This window comes from Brassica napus, chromosome A2 (genome assembly GCF_020379485.1).
Source record: "Brassica napus cultivar Da-Ae chromosome A2, Da-Ae, whole genome shotgun sequence".
Lineage (NCBI taxonomy): Eukaryota > Viridiplantae > Streptophyta > Magnoliopsida > Brassicales > Brassicaceae > Brassica > Brassica napus.
Window position 1 is genome coordinate 18,912,512 of NC_063435.1, and position 17,394 is coordinate 18,929,905.

General features: G+C 41.6%; 1 protein-coding gene across 1 annotated transcript; it reads right to left on the reverse strand.

Annotated features, from left to right (window-relative positions):
• Nucleotides 1-14,467: 14,467 nt before the first annotated feature.
• Nucleotides 14,468-16,516, reverse strand: LOC106367432 (allene oxide synthase, chloroplastic-like). The gene has a single exon (XM_013807203.3). The coding sequence runs from the start codon at nucleotides 16,170-16,172 to the stop codon at nucleotides 14,583-14,585; it is 1,590 nt and encodes a 529-aa protein (XP_013662657.2). The 5' UTR covers nucleotides 16,173-16,516; the 3' UTR covers nucleotides 14,468-14,582.
• Between the last annotated feature and the right edge of the window lie 878 nt (nucleotides 16,517-17,394).

Below are 17,394 nucleotides of genomic sequence, written 5' to 3' on the forward strand. Positions count from 1 at the left end.
TGAAACAGAGGATGTGTTATACACGATGTAGGAAGTGTAACTTGCTGTTACAAGTCGGTTATGAGACGATGACGTGTCAATGTCTCATTGTTTCCAGGATGTTACTTTTGGCGTGAAGCAAAGAAGATCTGGAAGATTTGGGCTTATCATAATATTAGGAAATTAAGATATTGTGTTAAGGGTATTTAACATGATTGCCTTGGGTAGATCTAGGTTAGCCGTTTATTGATTAAAAAGCTTGAGCAAGAGGTTTGTTCTTGATAGCTTAAGAAAGACGAGTGACCTTGGGTGCAGCTCGTGTTTCTGTTCTGTGAGATTAGGAATTGGTCCGTCTCTAGTCGTGTGTGACTGAGAGTAATTCGGATTAAACAGATCTAGGAAGATTGTTTAACAGATTTCTAATATACAAGAAAGCGTTCTTGGTATCTTGTGTTTTAGTTCCTATATCTGGTAGTCTCTGAACTTTCATTTGGTATCAGAGCGGGAAACCTCTGTGGTATCATACACTACTAACAGGTTGAGATCCTGTGGATTTCATGGACACCATGAAGGAACTATTCGGAATTCATAAACCCATCATGCTGGACAGTTGCAACTTTGGTCATTGGAAGGCAAGGATGCGACAGTTGATCAGAGGAATTGACGAGGATGTGTGGACTGCAGTAGAAGAAGGGTGGTCTGTGCCTACAATGATGACTGATGACAAAACCTTTGCTCCAAAACCAAAGATTAGGTGGACTGATCAAGAGAAGGCAGCATCGAAGTTCAACTCTAAAGCCCTTACTGTGATCTTTTTCTCAGTGGATCTGGACCAGTTCAAAATCATCCAGGGATGTGAGTCTGCTAAGGAGGCATGGGATATTTTGACCAACCACTTTGAGGGAAATACTAGCGTGCGAAGAACAAGGATCGATCACTTAGCTTCAAAGTTTGAAAATCTTCGCATGACTGATGATGAACCAATTGATGGATTCATATCCAAGATCAGCGAACTTGCCAGTGAAGCTTCAGTTCTCGGAAAGAAATATGACGAGAAGGACTTGGTGAAAAAGCTGTTAAGATGTCTACTTCCACGATTTGAAGCATACAAGGCAGTACTGGATATAGCTGTCAATACAGATGAAATGAAATTTTATCAACTGTCTGGTATCTTGAAGGTTCATGATCTGGAGAAATCTAATCGAACTGCAAATTCTCAAAAGAGCATCGCTTTTGTATCTGACTCGAACGAACAGGACAGAGTCGCAAAGATCGAGGAGAACTTGGGATTGATGGCTCGAAACTTCAACAAGTTCATTAAGTGAATGGACAAAGTGTTGAGATGAGATCAATATATAGGAAGAGAAAAACATGAGGAGTTGAGTATGATGAAGAGGCCGTAGTAATACTAGTTATCCGAGTAAGTTACAAAGGGTAAACCAAAGTTACCCTAGTAATACTAGTATACCAGTTATACTAGTTATCCGAGTAACTTTGGAAGAAGAGGAGAAGCCCGATTCCCTTTGCTAAGGCATCAGTCCGTTGCAAAGGAAGAGGAGGTGCTTGTGACAGGCTGGAGACGAGCTGGATAAAGCAAAAGGAGCTTTATACACAAAGAAGAATTAGCTCATTGGATGGTTTGAATTAAAGCAAACCTTATCTCTTGTAATAGTGCCACTTTATGAAACCCTCATCCTAGTGTTGCCTCCTCATATATATTGTAAACTCTGATCAGATTAATAATTAAGAAGTATAGGATTATCTCTCTAGACTCTCTCTCTCTCTTGTTCATAATGGTTCTTAAATACTCTTAAACATGGTTACTACCTAATCTCTCTACAAATCTCCCATTAATCTTCTATAATCTACCTTTAATCTCTCAATACCTACTCTATTCTCTAAAATCATATGGTATTAGAGCCAGGTTGGCTTTGGTATTGAGAAACCTCGTTCCATTTTTTCCTTTCTCTAGCTCTTGTGTTCTTGAGGGTTCCGTGAAGGTGTGTGATAAAGTTGAGTCCTGTGGTGCTGTGCTTTGAGTTTGTGTGTTCTTGAAGTCTGGTACTGTGTATTCTTCAGCTAAGTTGCAAGTTTGAAGCTTTCTGGTCATTTCTGGTTCAAGCAAGAGAAGATGGAAGGAAACAACTTCAGCAAACTAGTTACTGTCCCGGTTGCGTTGAAGGGTGGTTCAAACTACCTCTTGTGGTCAAGATTGGTGAAGACTGCCATTGGAAGGCTAGGGCTGTGGAGCCACATCACTGATGATGGTCCGAAGCCAGTGGCCAAAGAAACTGGAGAAGGTGAAGAGGAAAAGACTCTCACCAAAGCTGAAGCCAAGAAGTGGGTACAAGAAGACTTGATGGTGCTTTCCGTGCTGCAAGGATCTCTTGATGTTCCTCTTCTTGAAGCTTACAGCTACTGTGACAGACTCCCAAACACTTGTGGGAGACCCTCTCAAAGACGTTTGAAAACGTCTCCAACATCAGCCGTGTGTTTGAGCTGAAGAGAGTCATTAACTCCATGAAGCAATATGGAGGAGAGCTCACCAAACACATGGGAAAGTTTGGATCATTATGGTCTGAACTTGAAAGTCTAAGACCTAACACCACTGATCAAGCAGCTCTTATGGAAAGAAGAGAACAAGATCAAGTGTTTGGGTTGTTGATGACATTGGATCCTTGCTACAAGGATGTCATCAAACACATTTTGAGATCGCCTAACCTACCATCCATGGAGGAAGTATGCACGCAACTTCAGAAGGAGGAGGGATCTCTTGGCCTGTTTGGAGGCAAGGGTGAGCTTACTATGGCTCATCAAGCTGAAGGAATGCAAGCAAACAAAGCTGCATACAGAGGCTCAGGAAGAAAGTATGAAAAGTATGAGGGAAGCTGTGAGCATTGCAAGAGGACCGGTCACAAGAAGAGTGAGTGTTGGATCCTACATCCTCACCTCAGGCCACGTGGGGTCAACAGGGATAGGGAAGCAAAGGCTCATCTTTCTGCTGAAGCAAATGGTGCTGGTTCATCCGGAGCTAGCTCAGGCACTAAGGTGGGTGAAAGTGAAGGTAGAGCCTTGGGGTCTCATCAACCGATTGGAAAGGGTATGGATCAGGAGGTGTTTAAGAGAGCTGACCTTGAAGCCTTCTTCAAAGCTCTCAAGGAGTCTGGTAACACCCTCGGAAACACCCTTGGATACTCATATACTGCTCATACATTACCTAGTAATACTGATAAATTACTAGACATTTTTAAAAGCTCTTACACTACTGCTAGTAATCCTAGTAATACTGATAAGTTGCTAGACATTTTTAAAAGCGCCTACACTACTGCTAGTGAGCCTAGTATAACTAGTAAGATGTTAGGATTACTAGGAAACCTGATAAAACAAAATGAACCATCAAGGACTGAAATTACTAGAAACATGCATAAACCTTTGATCATTGATTCTGGTGCATCTCATCATATGATTAGGGATAATAACCGGATTAAAGACATAGAACCGGCTCATGGACATGTTATGATTGCTAATGGAGATAGAATTCCTATTAGAGGATTTGGTAAACTAAAACTGTTTGATAAGGATTCAAAAGCATTTTTCATGCCTGAGTTTACTTCTAATCTTTTATCTGTCAAAAAGTGCACCACTGATCTTCAATGCAATGTTATCTTTAGTCCTGATGATGTTAAGTTTCAGTATATTAAAAGCAGTAAGTTGATTGGGCAAGGAACAACCAAAGGCGACCTTTATATGCTCGAAGATCTTAGTCCCATCTCTAGTTCTTGTTTTGTCGTTTAGTTATGTTTCTTCCTTAAGTAAAGATGCATTGTGGCATGCTAGACTTGGACATCCACATGTTAGGGCTTTAAGCATTATGTTACCAGGTGTCTTGTTTAAAAATAATGATTGTGAGACATGTATTTTGGGCAAACATTGTAGGACAGTGTTTCAAAGATCATCCACTATTTATGAGAATTGCTTTGATTTGATTCACTCTGATGTTTGGACTGCACCTTGTTTATCTAGGGATGATTATAAGTATTATGTCACATTCATTGATGAAAAATCCAAATACACCTGGTTAACACTCATCAAAACAAAAGATAGGGTTCTTGATGCATTTAAAAAATTTCAAAGCTATGTTACTAACCATTATCATGCCAAGATTAAGATTTTCAGGTCAGATAATGGTGGAGAATACATAGGCCATGCATTCAAAGATCACCTAGCTAAACATGGGATTCTACATCAGACTAGCTGTCCTTACATTCCACAACAGAATGGAGTTGCTGAAAGGTAGAACAGACACCTCATGGAAGTGGCCCGTTCAATGATGTTCCACAAGAATGTCCCTAAGAGATTTTGGAGTGATGCTGTGATGACTGCTTGCTATCTAATCAACAGGATACCAACCAGAATCCTAGAGGACCAGTCTCCATTTGAGGTACTCAACAAGATTCGACCAGTTCTAGATCACTTGAGGACATTTGGGTGTGTGTGCTATGTGCTGGTGCCAGGAGAGATGAGAAACAAACTTGAAGCAAAGAGCACTAAGGCTATGCTTATTGGCTATTCCGCATCTCAAAAGGGATACAAGTGCTTTGATCCCACTGCTAGAAGAGTCTTGGTGTCTAGGGATGTGAAGTTCATGGATGATAAAGGGTATTATGAAGAGAAGAATTGGGAGGAGCTTGAAGGGCTGTCTCAACCATCATATAGAGCTGCTAGTTTGAGAAACATACTAGAAGAACTTGGTATTGGCGTGTCCCAGGATCAGAGCAGGCGTGAAGAGCCTACTCAAGTGGCCGCTAAAGAACCAACCCACTTTGAACATGAGGGGGGAAGTGAATCTGAAGCTGAAGGGTTAAAAGATCAAGGTTCAGATGAAGCTGGAGGTCTAGAAGATCAAGACTCAGATTCTCCTGTCCAAAGTGGAAATGAATCAGGAAGAGAAGTTCAGAATGAAGGTCAGGAAGCTGGAGAAGAAATCCAGATACAAGAGGAAGCTGTTGAGGAACAAGTAGAAGTTCCTTTGAGAAGAAGCACACGGGTAAGGAGGGATGCTTCCGAGTGGGCAAACACAAGAAACTGGGTAAACACGAGAGTGTTATACAATGCCCAGGCTGTGGAACATCCTTCCCAAGCTGTGTGCTCCTTTGCTGAGTTTCCGGAAGAACACTACTCCTTTATGGTAAGCTTAGATGAAATCTATGTGCCAAGAAGCTATGAAGAAGCAATGCTGATTCAAGAGTGGAGGGATTCAGTCAATGATGAGGCTGATGCCATGATTAGAAATGATACATGGTATGAGAGTGAGTTGCCTAAGGGGAAGAGAGTTGTGTCATGCAAGTGGATCTTCACCATCAAGTATTTACCTAATGGGAAGATTGATAGGCGTAAGACAAGGCTGGTAGCAAGAGGTTTCACACAAACCTATGGAGAGGATTACATTGATACTTTTGCACCTGTTGCAAAGCTCCATACCATTAGGATTGTACTATCAGTTGCAACCAATCTTGAGTGGGCTCTTTGGCAAATGGATGTGAAGAATGCTTTCCTCCAAGGAGAGCTAGAAGATGAAGTCTATATGCTACCACCTCCGGGTCTTGAAGGAATGGTGACTGCAGGAAATGTTCTTAGACTGAAGAAAGCCATCTATGGATTGAAATAATCACCTAGAGCATGGTACAATAAGCTAAGCATAACACTGAATGGTAGAGGCTTCAGGAAGTCCGAGCTTGATCACACTTTATTTACTCTCAATATTCCATCAGGTATCATTGTTTTGCTTGTGTATGTGGATGACATCATCATAACAGGCAGTGATAAGGAAGGAATCCAAGCCACCAAAGAGTTTCTGAAATCAGTATTTGATATAAAGGATTTGGGTGAGATGAAGTACTTTCTTGGGATTGAGTTGTGCAGATCCAAGGAAGGGTTGTTTATCTCTCAAAGGAAGTATGCATTGGATCTATTGAAGGATGCTGGTGCGTATGGAGGAAGAACAGCCAAGATGCCCATGGAGGATGGGTACAAGGTTCCACGTGAGGGGGAGATTGAAGACAGCAAGCTGTTCCATGATCCAAAGCTGTATAGAAAGCTTGTGGGGAAGCTGATATACTTGACCATCACTAGGCCAGACATTTGTTTTGCTGTGAATCAAGTAAGCCAGCATATGCAAGCTCCAAAAGAGCATCACTGGCGCCTGGTGGAGAGGGTTCTCATGTACCTGAATGGAACTCAAGGGCTTGGAATATGGATGGGCTGCAATCAAAGCACTGAAGTTGTGGGTTATTGTGATGCTGACTGGGCTGGTGATAGAGCAGACAGAAGGTCTACAACAGGCTACTGCACTTTCATTGGAGGAAACATGGTCACTTGGAAGAGTAAAAAGCATAAGGTTGTATCATGCTCTAGTGTTGAAGCTGAGTATAGAGTTATGCTAAAGCTTACCAACGAGTTGGTATGGATCAAAGGGATTCTTAGGCACTTGGAGATTGAGCAAGCAACACCAATGACTATGCATTGTGACAATCAGGCGGTTATTCACATTGCTACAAACTCAGTGTTTCATGAGAGGACGAAGCACATTGAAGTAGATTGCCACAAGGTAAGGCAGATGATAGTCTTGGGAGTGATCTTGCCATGTTATATGAGAAGTGAAGATCAGTTGGCAGATGTGTTCACCAAGGCAGCAAGACAAAAGATTATGGAGTCCATTCACATCAGATTAGGACTCATAGATCTTGGAAAGAGCAGGAGCTGATCCCCTAAGTCATGAGGTCTTTACTCTTTTTCCCTCATCAAGGTTTTGTCCCAATGGGTTTTCCTTGGTGAGATTTTTAATGAGGAAGATCTCATGGCTATCCAAGCTTAGACATATACAAAGCTAAGCTTGAGGGGGAGTGTTGAGATGAGATCAATATATAGGAAGAGAAAGACATGAGGAGTTGAGTATGATGAAGAGGCCATAGTAATACTAGTTATCCGAGTAAGTTACAAAGGGTAAACCAAAGTTACCCTAGTAATACTAGTATATCAGTTATACTAGTTACCCGGGTAACTTTGGAAGAAGAAGAGAAGCCCGATTCCCTTTGCTAAGGCATCAGTCCGTTGCAAGGGAAGAGGAGGCGCGTGTGACAGGCTGGAGACGAGCTGGATAAAGCAAAAGGAGCTTTATACACAAGGAAGAAGCTCATTGGATGGTTTGAATTAAAGCAAACCTTATCTCTTGTAATAGTGTCACTTTATGAAACCCTCATCCTAGTGTTGCCTCCTCATATATATTGTAAACTCTGATCAGATTAATAATTAAGAAGTATGGGATTATCTCTCTAGACTCTCTCTCTCTTGTTCATGATGATTCTTAAATACTCTTAAACATGGTTACTACCTAATCTCTCTACAAATCTCCCATTAATCTTCTCTAATCTACCTTTAATCTCTCAATACCTACTATATTCTCTAAAATCATAGAAAGGAGGGAATAGATCAAATTCACGATTTCAGAAGAACGACTCAGATCGAAACAGCTCTCAATACACCAGGCAAGACTCGAAGAACTCTAAGAAGAAGGAGTTGCAGTGTCATGAGTGTGAAGGGTATGGACACTTTCGCAATGAGTGTCCACTAGCTAAACAAAAAGAGCTGAAGTGCATTGACTGCAAGGGTTTTGGTCACACTCGAAGTGAATGTCCTAATAATCTGAAAAAGTACAAGTCACTTATGTGTTTCAGTGATACAGATTCAGAGAGTGACAGCGACAGAGATGAGCTACATCTAAACTTTATGGCACTTGTCAGTAAGGAAGAAGAACCAAAACTGGATTTAGGCGTGGAAGAGGATGAAGATGATCTCAACAACGATCTTGAATCAGAATACAAGTCTCTGTTCGACAAGATTACTGAACTCAGTCATGAGAACCTACAACTACTGAAAGATAAGGCGATGCTGAAAGCTCAGGTGAATATTTTGGAATTGGAGAAACCCTCGGATCAAGTTACTGAGTTGTCAATCCTGAAGAACTCAGACCAAGAGTTACTATCACTAAAAAGAGCGATGACTGAACAGGAGAGGGTGCAGAAGCAGTTTGAGCTGAAGGTGAATTATCTGAATGATCTACTAACCAAGGAGATGGACAAGAGCAAATTACTTGAGAATCAACTCGCTGACAATCTCAAGAGAGTAAGAATGCTCACTACTGGTACAACAACTCTGTATCATCTTCTCAACAACTCTATGTCAACTCTATACCATGTTATTGACTACAAGTTTGGGATCTGGTACCACGACCTCACGGTGTGAATATCATTGGCACTAAGTGGATTCACAAGAATAAGACCGATGAGAAAGGAAACGTGATCAGAAACAAATCCAGACTTGTGGGACAAGGTTACACACAAATCGAAAGTGTGGATTTTGATGAGACTTCTGCTCCAGTTGCTCGACTAGAGTCAATCAGACTATTGTTTGGAATGACATGCAATCTGAAGATCAAGCTTTATCAGATGGATGTGAAAAGTGCATTCCTGAATGGTGTGCTACAGGAAGAAGTCTATGTCACACAGCCTAAAGGCTTCGAGGATCCTCACTTTCCAGATTATGTTTACAAACTCAAGAAGGCACTGTATGGACTTAAACAGGCCCCTCGAGCGTGGTATGATCGCCTGACAGTGTTCCTGACTCAGGCTGGATTTCAAAGAGGAGGAGTCGATAAAACCCTATTCATTGGAGAGAATGGAAGAGATATCCCCATCATTCAAGTATATGTCGATGATATAATATTCGGAGGAACATCTCAATCGATGGTTGATGAGTTCGTAAAGACAATGACTTCTGAATTTGAAATGAGCATGGTGGGAGAACTGAGTTACTTTCTTGGACTACAAGTCAAGCAGTTAGACGATGGAATCACAGTCTCACAAAGCACATATGCGAAAAATCTTATCAAGAGATTCGGGATGCAGACAAGTAAGACAGCCAATACTCCGATGATCACAACTACAAATCTGTCACAAGATGATGATGGGAAGCCTATCGATGAGAAGCTGTATAGAGCTATGATAGGGAGCCTGATGTATCTTACCGCAAGTCGACCTGATTTGTGTCTGAGTGTTGGTATATGTGCTCGATACCAGGCTAATCTGAAAGAGTCACATATGAATGCAGTCAAACGTGTTATCAAATATGTGAAAGGTACATTGGATTTCGGTCTTCATTACACCTTTGAAACTAACGTGAACCTTGCAGGATTTTGTGATGCTGATTGGGCAGGATGTTTGGATGACCAACATAGTACTTCTGGCGGATGTTTCTTTCTTGGAAACAACTTGGTAGCATGGCACAGCAAGAAACAAAATTACGTCTCTCTCTCAACGGCTGAGGCTGAGTATATTGCTTTCAGGAGCTGTTGCACCCAGTTACTTTGGATGCGTCAAATGCTCGTTGATTATGGTATCATCTCTGACCCTATGCTTGTTCATTGTGATAATATTAATGCCATAAACTTGTCTAAAAATCCGGTTCAGCAATCACGTACCAAACATGTCGACATTCGACATCACTTTGTGAGAGAGTTAGTTGAGATGAAAATTGTGATCTTGGAGCATGTATCAACTGAAAGACAACTGGCTGATCTATTCACTAAACCTCTGGACTACAACACGTTCCTAGGCCTTCGAAAGGCCTTAGGAATTGTGAATCTCTGAATAAGTCATGTCAGAAGAGGAGAGCTGTTTTATATATGTGTTACTGCTTGTCGATATGTCACCACAATCTCAAAACCCTGAGTCAACAAGTTCGATTGTTCAGCTTATTTCATCTGTCTCCTCAACAGTACAGTCACTTGATTCGTTGGTGAAAGACACTCATCTTGGATCAGGATTCTACAACATTTTCGGTCTGAGTATTGATCACTGTCTGGATTGAATGAGGAATCACAGCAGGGACTGAGTGAAACTAGTGGGAAGAAAAATAAATAAAGGCCCTGAATGATGGACACTCGTTTTGGAGCTGGAAGACACAACCTTCAGTCTCTAATTTCGATCACTATCCAGACGGGGCAGGGTTGATATCAACTCTTCGAGACAGCTCAGCCTGGAGCAAGATGTTACCCCATCGTGTCTTTAGTACTGACAACTGTCTCACTCACTTGAGTTGATAAATATACTCTGATGGAAGGAAAAAAAATTAAAATTTCTGTGACAGCTACTCTGCTGAGAAATAGCTATAGATCTGGGTTACAATGACTGTCGAGTTGGAGAGACAGACACACAAGATGTCAACACTGTGTTTCCAGTCCATACAAATGACTGTGCTGTAGGAGTTTAGGTGTGAGTGAGTTATATGATAGGATCATGTCTGTGACAGCTACTCGGCTGAGAAACAGCTACAGTTTTGGGTTGGTCTCACTGATTTTTTATAAAAAATTTCTTGGTGGCTTAGTACAAGTGGGAAGCAATCTCTTTCTTTCTCCTCTGGACGCTAAAGACATTCGGGAGTATGTCTTCTGGCGAGGTGTTTTAGGTACTGTTTCTTTTGTGTGATGCACTGCTTACAAGCACATGATTATCACTCTCACAAACTCTCTCTCTCTCACACGGACATAGGTAATGTCAGTACATGGTATTTTTCAATCAAAGTTTCTTCTTTATTTAGTTTGGGTCCTATGTCTTGGGCCTATTGCTAATGTTTCTAACGGGCTTGGTGAGTATGGTTAGGGTTATTTTTGTGGATTGAATGATTCAGCTGTCTTCAAGTGTCACACTTTCTCTATCTATATCTCTCTCTCTCTCTCTCTCTCTCTCTCTCTCTCTCTCTCTCTCTCTCTCTCTCTCTCTCTCTCTCTCTCTCTCTCTCTCTCACCGGCGCACTCGATCTCTCTCACTAGCAACATGCAACCAACAAGGAGAAGCTCGCGGCTTTCGAAACTGAAGAATGTTGAGGCTGCTCTGATAAACACATCTGACATCTCTTCTGGGTCTGGTTCATCCTCTCGCAAGAGGAGTCGCCGTCGTGTCTCAGCTGGTGACACTGCGCCTCCGCCTGAGAACATTGAGCCGGAAGTTGAGTCTCTCTCGGATGAGGAATCCTCTGACGACCACCCCGACGAAGCTCCGATGGCAGTAGATACTCCTACAAATCGCTCCAAAGAACAGATATTTGAGGAGAGTCGGAGTGTGTATCAAACTAAATCTCAGTTCTATCCAGAGCTTATGCGACCTAAAAGGATGTCAATGACTGAACGGTTCTTCTCAATCGAGGCAACTGAGCGTTTCAAAGACCTTCGAGGCCAGAATTTCATTCCTCAGCAGTCTATCTCTCTCACGGACGAGAATGTCTCTGATGTCAGAAGAATTGTGACCGGTGCAGGCTTGATTCATACCCTCACTGATCTCGATCCTTATCAGCCCAATGTAATCCGAGAATTCATCGCTAACCTTCCTGAAGCTGAGGAATGAGACGATGGTGTAGCGGTATATGTCAGAGGATCTCTAGTTGACTTCTCTCCAAGTCTGATTAATTCTCTGTATTGCATTCCGTGGTTTGAAGAAGATCCTAACTGGATGGATGAACGCCTTGATGAAGTTTGTGGTTTACTCACTGATGGAAGAATAAGACGATGGGAGAACATGATTTCGAAGTATCTCACTGCTACGAATCAGGTTTTGTATAAACTCGTCTGCTCGAACTGAATTCCCACCAGAAACTACACATCTATGAATCAAAGGCGACTCAGGTTTGTCTACATGCTTCATCATCATGATGGATTTGACTTCGGGAAATTAGTCTACGATCAGATAATGGCGATGGCAGAGAACACGAAGACAGAGAAGACTCGGTGCATCATGTTCCCTACCTTGATTCAGCAGGTTATTCACTTTCAGCGTACTATACCTCCTGACTTGCTTCATGATGAGTTCACGGGAACACCAAAGCTTGTCGTCAAGGACGTTAACGCTGGTCGTGGGTCTGGAGCAGACTCAAGTGCTGCCAGCCTTGAAGACGACATCAATCGCACCATTGCGGGTCTCAAAGCCATTCGAGTCCGCCTGAGGAGTAAGGGAGTTGCACAGTTTTTGTATCATTCCCTACTCTATGTCTAACGAATGTTTTTCTCTAAATGTGCACATATGCAGGGGGAGATTATGAGCAATATATTCCTCATCCTAGGTTTGAAGAAAACAACGAAGAGGATGAAGATGATGAAGACGAATAGGAGGATTGTGCTGACATACTGAATGACAACTGTGTCATATCAGAATTTCATTTTTCCAAGCTTAATGATGATCTGATCTATCTTGTACTATCTAAGACTCGGACTATGTGTGCTTTTATCAACCTTGTGTGCAACTTATTTAAGAATGCGTTTTCAGATCATGATTAATGGTTGAGTAGATTCCATCGTCTTGGATATTTGTTCTGTGTGGTTGTTTACATTGCATGTTTCATAGGTTGTCACATTCAGATAAAAAGGGGGAGAATGTAAGCTCAAGAAAAGGAGCTTGTCGAATTGTGAAACAGAGGATGTGTTATACACGATGTAGGAAGTGTAACTTGTTGTTACAAGTCGGTTATGAGACGATGACGTGTCAATGTCACATTGTTTCCAGGATGTTACTTTGGTGTGAAGCAAAGAAGATCTGGAAGATTTGAGCTTATCATAATATTAGGAAAATAAGATATTGTGTTAAGGGTATTTAACCTGATTGACTTGGGTAGATCTAGGTTAGCCGTATATTGATTAAAAAGCTTGAGCAAGAGGTTTGTTCTTGATAGCTTAAGAAAGACGAGTGACTTTGGGTGCAGCTCGTGTTTCTGTTCTGTGAGATTAGGAATTGGTCCGTCTCTAGTCGTGTGTTACTGAGAGTAATTCGGATTAAATAGATCTAGGAAGATTGTTTAACAGATTTCTAATATACAAGAAAACATTCTTGGTATCTTGTGTTTTAGTTCCTATATCTGGTAGTCTCTGAACTTTCATGCTTGGTTTGTAAACTAGTGGGGATCGCTCTGAGACTGGGGATGCGCCAACTGCATTGTGTTGATACTGGATATACGCTTAGTTTTGTTTGCCAGTTTTTGGGTGTATTGATCGTTTCAGAGATGTGTCAGTTCCCACAGCTGACATAGGACACTCTGAGCTATTATTTTACAAGTTTGACAAACTGAAATAGGAACTGAAACATGATCATTTGCATTTGCAAGTTGAGCTGTAGTAGCTTTAGATTTTTACTTCTCGTTCTCTGAATATATTCGCAAGCTTTACATTTCGACAATATTCTGGCAAATCTACCGACAAAAAGATTACCCAAATTATTAACTATATCGGGTTTATGCCATTTAGTAGGCATGTCATTTACGAGACCTTCTCTCTCCAATCTTTAGCTCTCACTTCTCTCTAGCATCTTCTTCATCGTGTTCTTCGTTTCCGGCCGGCGGAGTTGGCTTTCATAGCCACCGTCGGTCGGGATTTGATTTATTTTCTATGTGGTTGCATGTCTTTTGCTTGGGTTTCTAGAATCCTAGACAGTTTTCTAGATCTAGATCATCAGATCTCGCTTTTAGAGGTCGAGATTCGTCGATCGAGGTTCAGTCGGCGGTTTGTCCGTCTCGGGTCCTCCTTATTCGGCGTGGTTTCTTCCTCTTGAGTTTCAATCGGTGTTATTTGTGTCAACAATTTCTCTTCTCGGATCTGGTTGCATGTTCGATGTTGCCTCTTGTGGTGGTTCAGCCGAGGTTGGAGGTGTGCTTTTCCTTGTCTTCGTCTGCGACGGGATTGAGCCTGGGTTGTTTATGTTATATTCTGCTTCGTGCAAGGGTTCTCCGGTTCTTGTTCAAGGAATTGGGGCTTTGGCTCTTTCTGCATTAAGTCGTGGGAGATTGATAGTTAAAAGGTGTGTCCTTCATCTCCTTGGGGTTGCTGTCTGCGTTACTTCCTCGTGGCTAGTTGAAGTGATCTTACTAGCAATATAATGAGGTGCATGTGCTTTCCAAATAAAGTTTGATTATATGATGTGTGCTTATTCTCTCATTTCTCTTTCGGTGGTTCTTCTGTCTTGGGTATTTAGTTGTTTTGATCTAGATTAGTTTGCTTGTCTGTTATTAAAACCTTGTTCGTAAATTTCTATGTCTTTATGTTTCCGGAGATTCTCATGTCTGCCGGCTAATGCTTCTGGAAGAAGGTTGTTTCTTGCCAGCTATATTTCTAACAGTCATCATGACTCGTTAGCTTTGTATCCCACCATGTGTACTCCTCTGTTGAGTAATGAATGAATCTTTTAGTGTTAAAAAAAAGAAGAAGGTAGGCCTGTCATTTGACTACAAGGATCATTTCATCATTTTATCATGCTTGGCTACTCGATTCTGCGAATAATTACTATATTTGCATACTTCTGCAATTATCATCCCATTTTTGTATATTGACTTCATTAGGCCTTCTTTTTTTTATCAATAAAAGAGAAAAACACTTTTTGTTTTTTTAAACAAAAAAGAGAAAAAAACACTTTATTTTTATATAATTAGAAGAAAAGAGAACCACAGAACAAAATGAATAATAATAATAAGTAACACGTGCGCACATACATTACAAATTTACCCTTGACTCCCTAAAAGCTAGCCTTCCTCAGAGACGTGAATGTAACGGAGCTTCCCAACGGCGAGGAGCCAACCTCAATATCAAAGGAATCATACCTCCTGAAAATCTCAATCAAAAATAACCTCGCCACCAAAACAACAAAGTCCTTACCGGCGCACTGTTTATTCCCCACCGTGGGATTCTCCGTCTGCGGACCATTCGACCACACCACATGCTGCAACAACCTCTCTCCTTCCTCCCCGAGAAACCTCTCCGGCACAAACTCCTCCGCTCTTTCAAATATCTTCGGATCCCTAGTCGCAAGCGGTTGATATCCATAAAGCATTTCTCCCGCCTTGACTCTAAACGCCGCGTCGTGGCTCTCGATCACGAAATCCTTCTTAGCACGAGCATATTGCGCCGGAACCGGCGGTTCGAACCGGAGACACTCGAAAACGACTGATTTCGTGAGCTCCATCTGCTCAATCCCTCCCATCGTGAGCTCCCCGCCGTTGGATTTGATAACAGATCTTATCTCCTCCGCTAATCGGATCTGGAGTTTCGTACCTGCCCGCCCGACCCGTTTAACCAGATTCGAGAACAGAATTTTCATCCCTCCCCACGTGTTGAAACACGTGGCGAAGAGAAGGTTGTGAGCAGCTTCTTCTCGCGAGATACCCAATTTCTCAGCCTCAACTAGAATCTCGCCGGAAGATTCTAGGAAGAACTCGTAGAGTCTCTGGTAATCAGACTTGACTAACGCCGACGGTAACCGGAAAGTATGGAGAAGAGGATCTTCTATGATTGACGGTAGCCCGAGAGTCAACAAAGGATGGAGATTGAAGAAGACCCATTTCGTAATCAGACTCGGCGCATCCGATCCAAGCTTCGTATCCGCTGGATCCTTCCCGTACATAGCTCGCGCCAAGAAATTGAAAGCTGCTGCGTCACCGGGACCACCAAAATCTGCTTTTCCGTTAGCGGCGAGCTCTTTCTCAATCGAATCGAAAAGCTCTGAGTATGTAGCTTTAAACTCCGGGAAGATTCGGTTTCGAGAGGACTTGAGTAGATGGAAGAGTAAAGATTTGAGCTTGGCGTGATTCGGCTCCGACGGGTCCAGGTATGATAAGATACGGTAGCCTCCGGTTAGCTCCGTCGAGGGCATGTAAGTGCCGGTGAAGAGATCTTTCTTCTCGACCTTATCAACATCGAACAAAACCGGGAAGCTTTTTCCGTCGAGTAAAGCCACGACTTGGGGATTGTCGGCTATGAAACCTCCTGGTGGCATATTGACTCGAAACACTGTGGAGTTGTATTTACGGATTCGTGATTTGAAGAACTCCTCGGGTTTTTGCTTGTGGAAGTAATCGTTACGGTCTTTTAGTGGACCTATAATTGGTAGACCGTAGCTTCCAGGGATGGTTCGGATGGGGAGATCTTTGGATCCGGATCCGGTGCGGGTCTCCACGGCTAGATCAGGAGGAGTCTCTGACGTTGAGGCTTTGATCGGCCGGGTTAAAACTCGAGTCGAGGAGAATTTTAGTGGTGTTGATCGAGCGGTGGTTGTTTGGTGAAGCCGAGCGTGAAGAGAAATAGGGAAATGAGGTGAAGCAGAGGCCATTTCTGTGTGTTTGAGTACTGATTGGTTGTTTGTTGTTGTGTAGAACTAGTAGCGACTATAAATGTTATTTATAAAGAAATGAGGTAAACGAGATCTATTCGTAAGATTATCTTTTCGGGTATAGCAATAGCAGATTGATGACTTCTATTGTCTATTGGAGTCTCTGACCACCGGCCGAGCTGGTATATTCAAATTGCCACGTGCTTTGACTGCGTTTTTCTTTATAAAAGTTGTTTGCTTTCCTTTTTCCGGCCAACTTAAATTATTTATTTATTTATTTATAAATCTAAAATCTATGCATATAAATATGATGTTATCTCAAAATTAGTCATTATGCTGTTTTAGTCTTTATTCCAATAGAGTTGAATAGATTTGGAAACAAAAATAACTCATTTGTTGATAAATTCAAATCACAAAATAAAATACCATGGCGGATCACGAGGGAATCCAACACTACCGTCTATCTGAGATATATTGTGTTTCACAGATGGTTCTTAGAAAAAGTATGTATAGCATCATGTAAAGTTTTGACAGTTTGATGGGAGCAAAAAATATAAGGGCGAGTCAGTCACCTCTGCACTCGGAAATATAGGCTATGATATGGGCAATGGAATGTATGCTGAATCTAAAGCAGTTTACTGTTACTTTTGCAACGGATTGTTTACAGTTGATAAAAATAGTTTCAGAACCAAAAGAGTGGTCAATCTTTGCAAGTTATTTAGAGGACATAAAGATCCTAAAGAGAAGTTTCAATAGTTTGACAATCATCCATATACCACGGACGCAAAATTCAAAGACGGATAGTCTTAGATGTAAAGCAAAGAAGTAATCATCTTTTGTTGTCCATAAGGATGAGGAGCTACCAATTTAGTTTGCACTGCTAGTATGAATCTGTTAAGTTCCTAACAGAAAAAAAAATACCATGGTACAAAAATTAAAACACACACAAAATAATGAGAGAATTTGCGAGATATCTAGTTTGGTAGTTTAATTAAGTGCATGTCAATGATTTTGACATAACTAGGGAAGTAAACAATGTGTCTCCTTTCATCCGGTAATAATCATTTGTCCTACAAGTAGCAGGTGAAGGGAAAAAGATAAGTCCACGTCGCCTGTGTGATATATGTGTATTTACCGGTGACAAATGATAAAGAGTGATGTTGACATCAACTTATGTGGCCCACAATTTAAGTGATCTTTGCATAACTTACGAAAGAAAAAG

Coding starts and splice junctions, on each gene's coding strand:
- LOC106367432 (XM_013807203.3), bottom strand. CDS start 16,172: ATGGCCTCTGCTTCACCTCATTTCCCTATTTCTCTTCACGCTCGGCTT.